At 37.2% G+C, this 1,157-nt stretch overlaps 1 protein-coding gene across 2 annotated transcripts in view; it reads left to right on the top strand.

Annotated features, from left to right (window-relative positions):
- LOC106868676 (serine/threonine-protein kinase MARK2) overlaps window positions 1-1,157 on the top strand; it is a 283,095-nt gene that overhangs the window by 206,243 nt on the left and 75,695 nt on the right. For both annotated transcript variants that reach the window (XM_052977514.1, XM_052977513.1), the window contains one exon: window positions 574-740. In XM_052977514.1, the coding sequence (XP_052833474.1) occupies window positions 574-740 (167 nt within the window). The remainder of the gene's footprint in view (window positions 1-573; window positions 741-1,157) is intronic.

The raw sequence follows: 1,157 nt of genomic DNA, 5'->3' as shown, positions 1-1,157 counted from the left end.
ATATATATACCAACAGATGTGGGGGGGGGGAGCTGAAAGTTCCTGGTTCTGGTTCTGGGGAATCAGTTAATTATGATTTTATTCAACATATTTTCCTCTCAGATTCACATACTTATTGCAACGGTCCTTCAGTTTTTCAAAGCCCTGCGAAAGAACTCAGCAGTTTAGGCCTCCAACCAGGCATTTCGTGATGCCTTTAAAACCAGGAACTTTCCAGCACTCCCTCGTATATATATATATATATATATATGTATGTATGTCTATGTGCAAAAGTCATTTAGGTCCTGGTCAATCAAAATTCATAATTCAGAAATATTCCACTGGTTCTTTGCTCACTCTCACATGAAACTTTTATTCCAATGTTTGTCTTCCATGCTCTAACTCAACAGTTTCTCTTAACAAATGAACAGACAACATGACAAGAATTAATTTAATTAGATTTATTAGATCATTAATTAACTAATAACTGTACAGACAGGTGAGTCAATTTTGTTTATTTTATTTCAGTTTTTGCTTTCATCTGTTTCTACTGCTTGTCTAATCGTTTCTTTTCCGTTTTCTCATTCATTCCAGGCTGCCACGTTGTACTGTGTGTGTATGGAGTACGCAGCGGGTGGAGAACTATATTCATTCATAAAAATACACCCTGAAAATCGGTTGCCCGAAGATCGGGCCCGTCCTTACATTAGGCAGATAATATCGGCCGTTCATTATTTACATGAACGAGGTGTGGCCCATCGGTAAGTAAGCTTTGATATATTCTATATTCTTCATTTTCAGATCTGGGGTTGCTTTGAGTTGCCATATTTAACGGCATAAAAGACACATCTGATGCATTCCACTTTCAGCATTTCATATTCAGAAGAAAAAAGAAAAAGAAAAAAAAAACAGGTTTTATTGTGTATATTGAATATGTAATATTTAAAATATGTGCATGACACAACAACACAAAAGTACCTTAGCTATATCAGGAAACCTCCTCCCCTCCTGAATCAGAAATTATAATTTCTTACTGAATTGTCAGGATTGGTAAGGCACCAGACTGAATTCCCATGTGGTATTCATTCCAGCTCTTACAACTTGGGTTCAAATTCTGCTAAGGTCAGCTTGACTTTCAGGGGTTGATAAAATGATGTACCAGTCCAGCACGGGGGGGG

The sequence above is a fragment of the Octopus bimaculoides genome, chromosome 28, assembly GCF_001194135.2.
Source record: "Octopus bimaculoides isolate UCB-OBI-ISO-001 chromosome 28, ASM119413v2, whole genome shotgun sequence".
NCBI lineage: Eukaryota > Metazoa > Mollusca > Cephalopoda > Octopoda > Octopodidae > Octopus > Octopus bimaculoides.
This window is presented reverse-complemented; position numbering and strand designations above follow the sequence as displayed.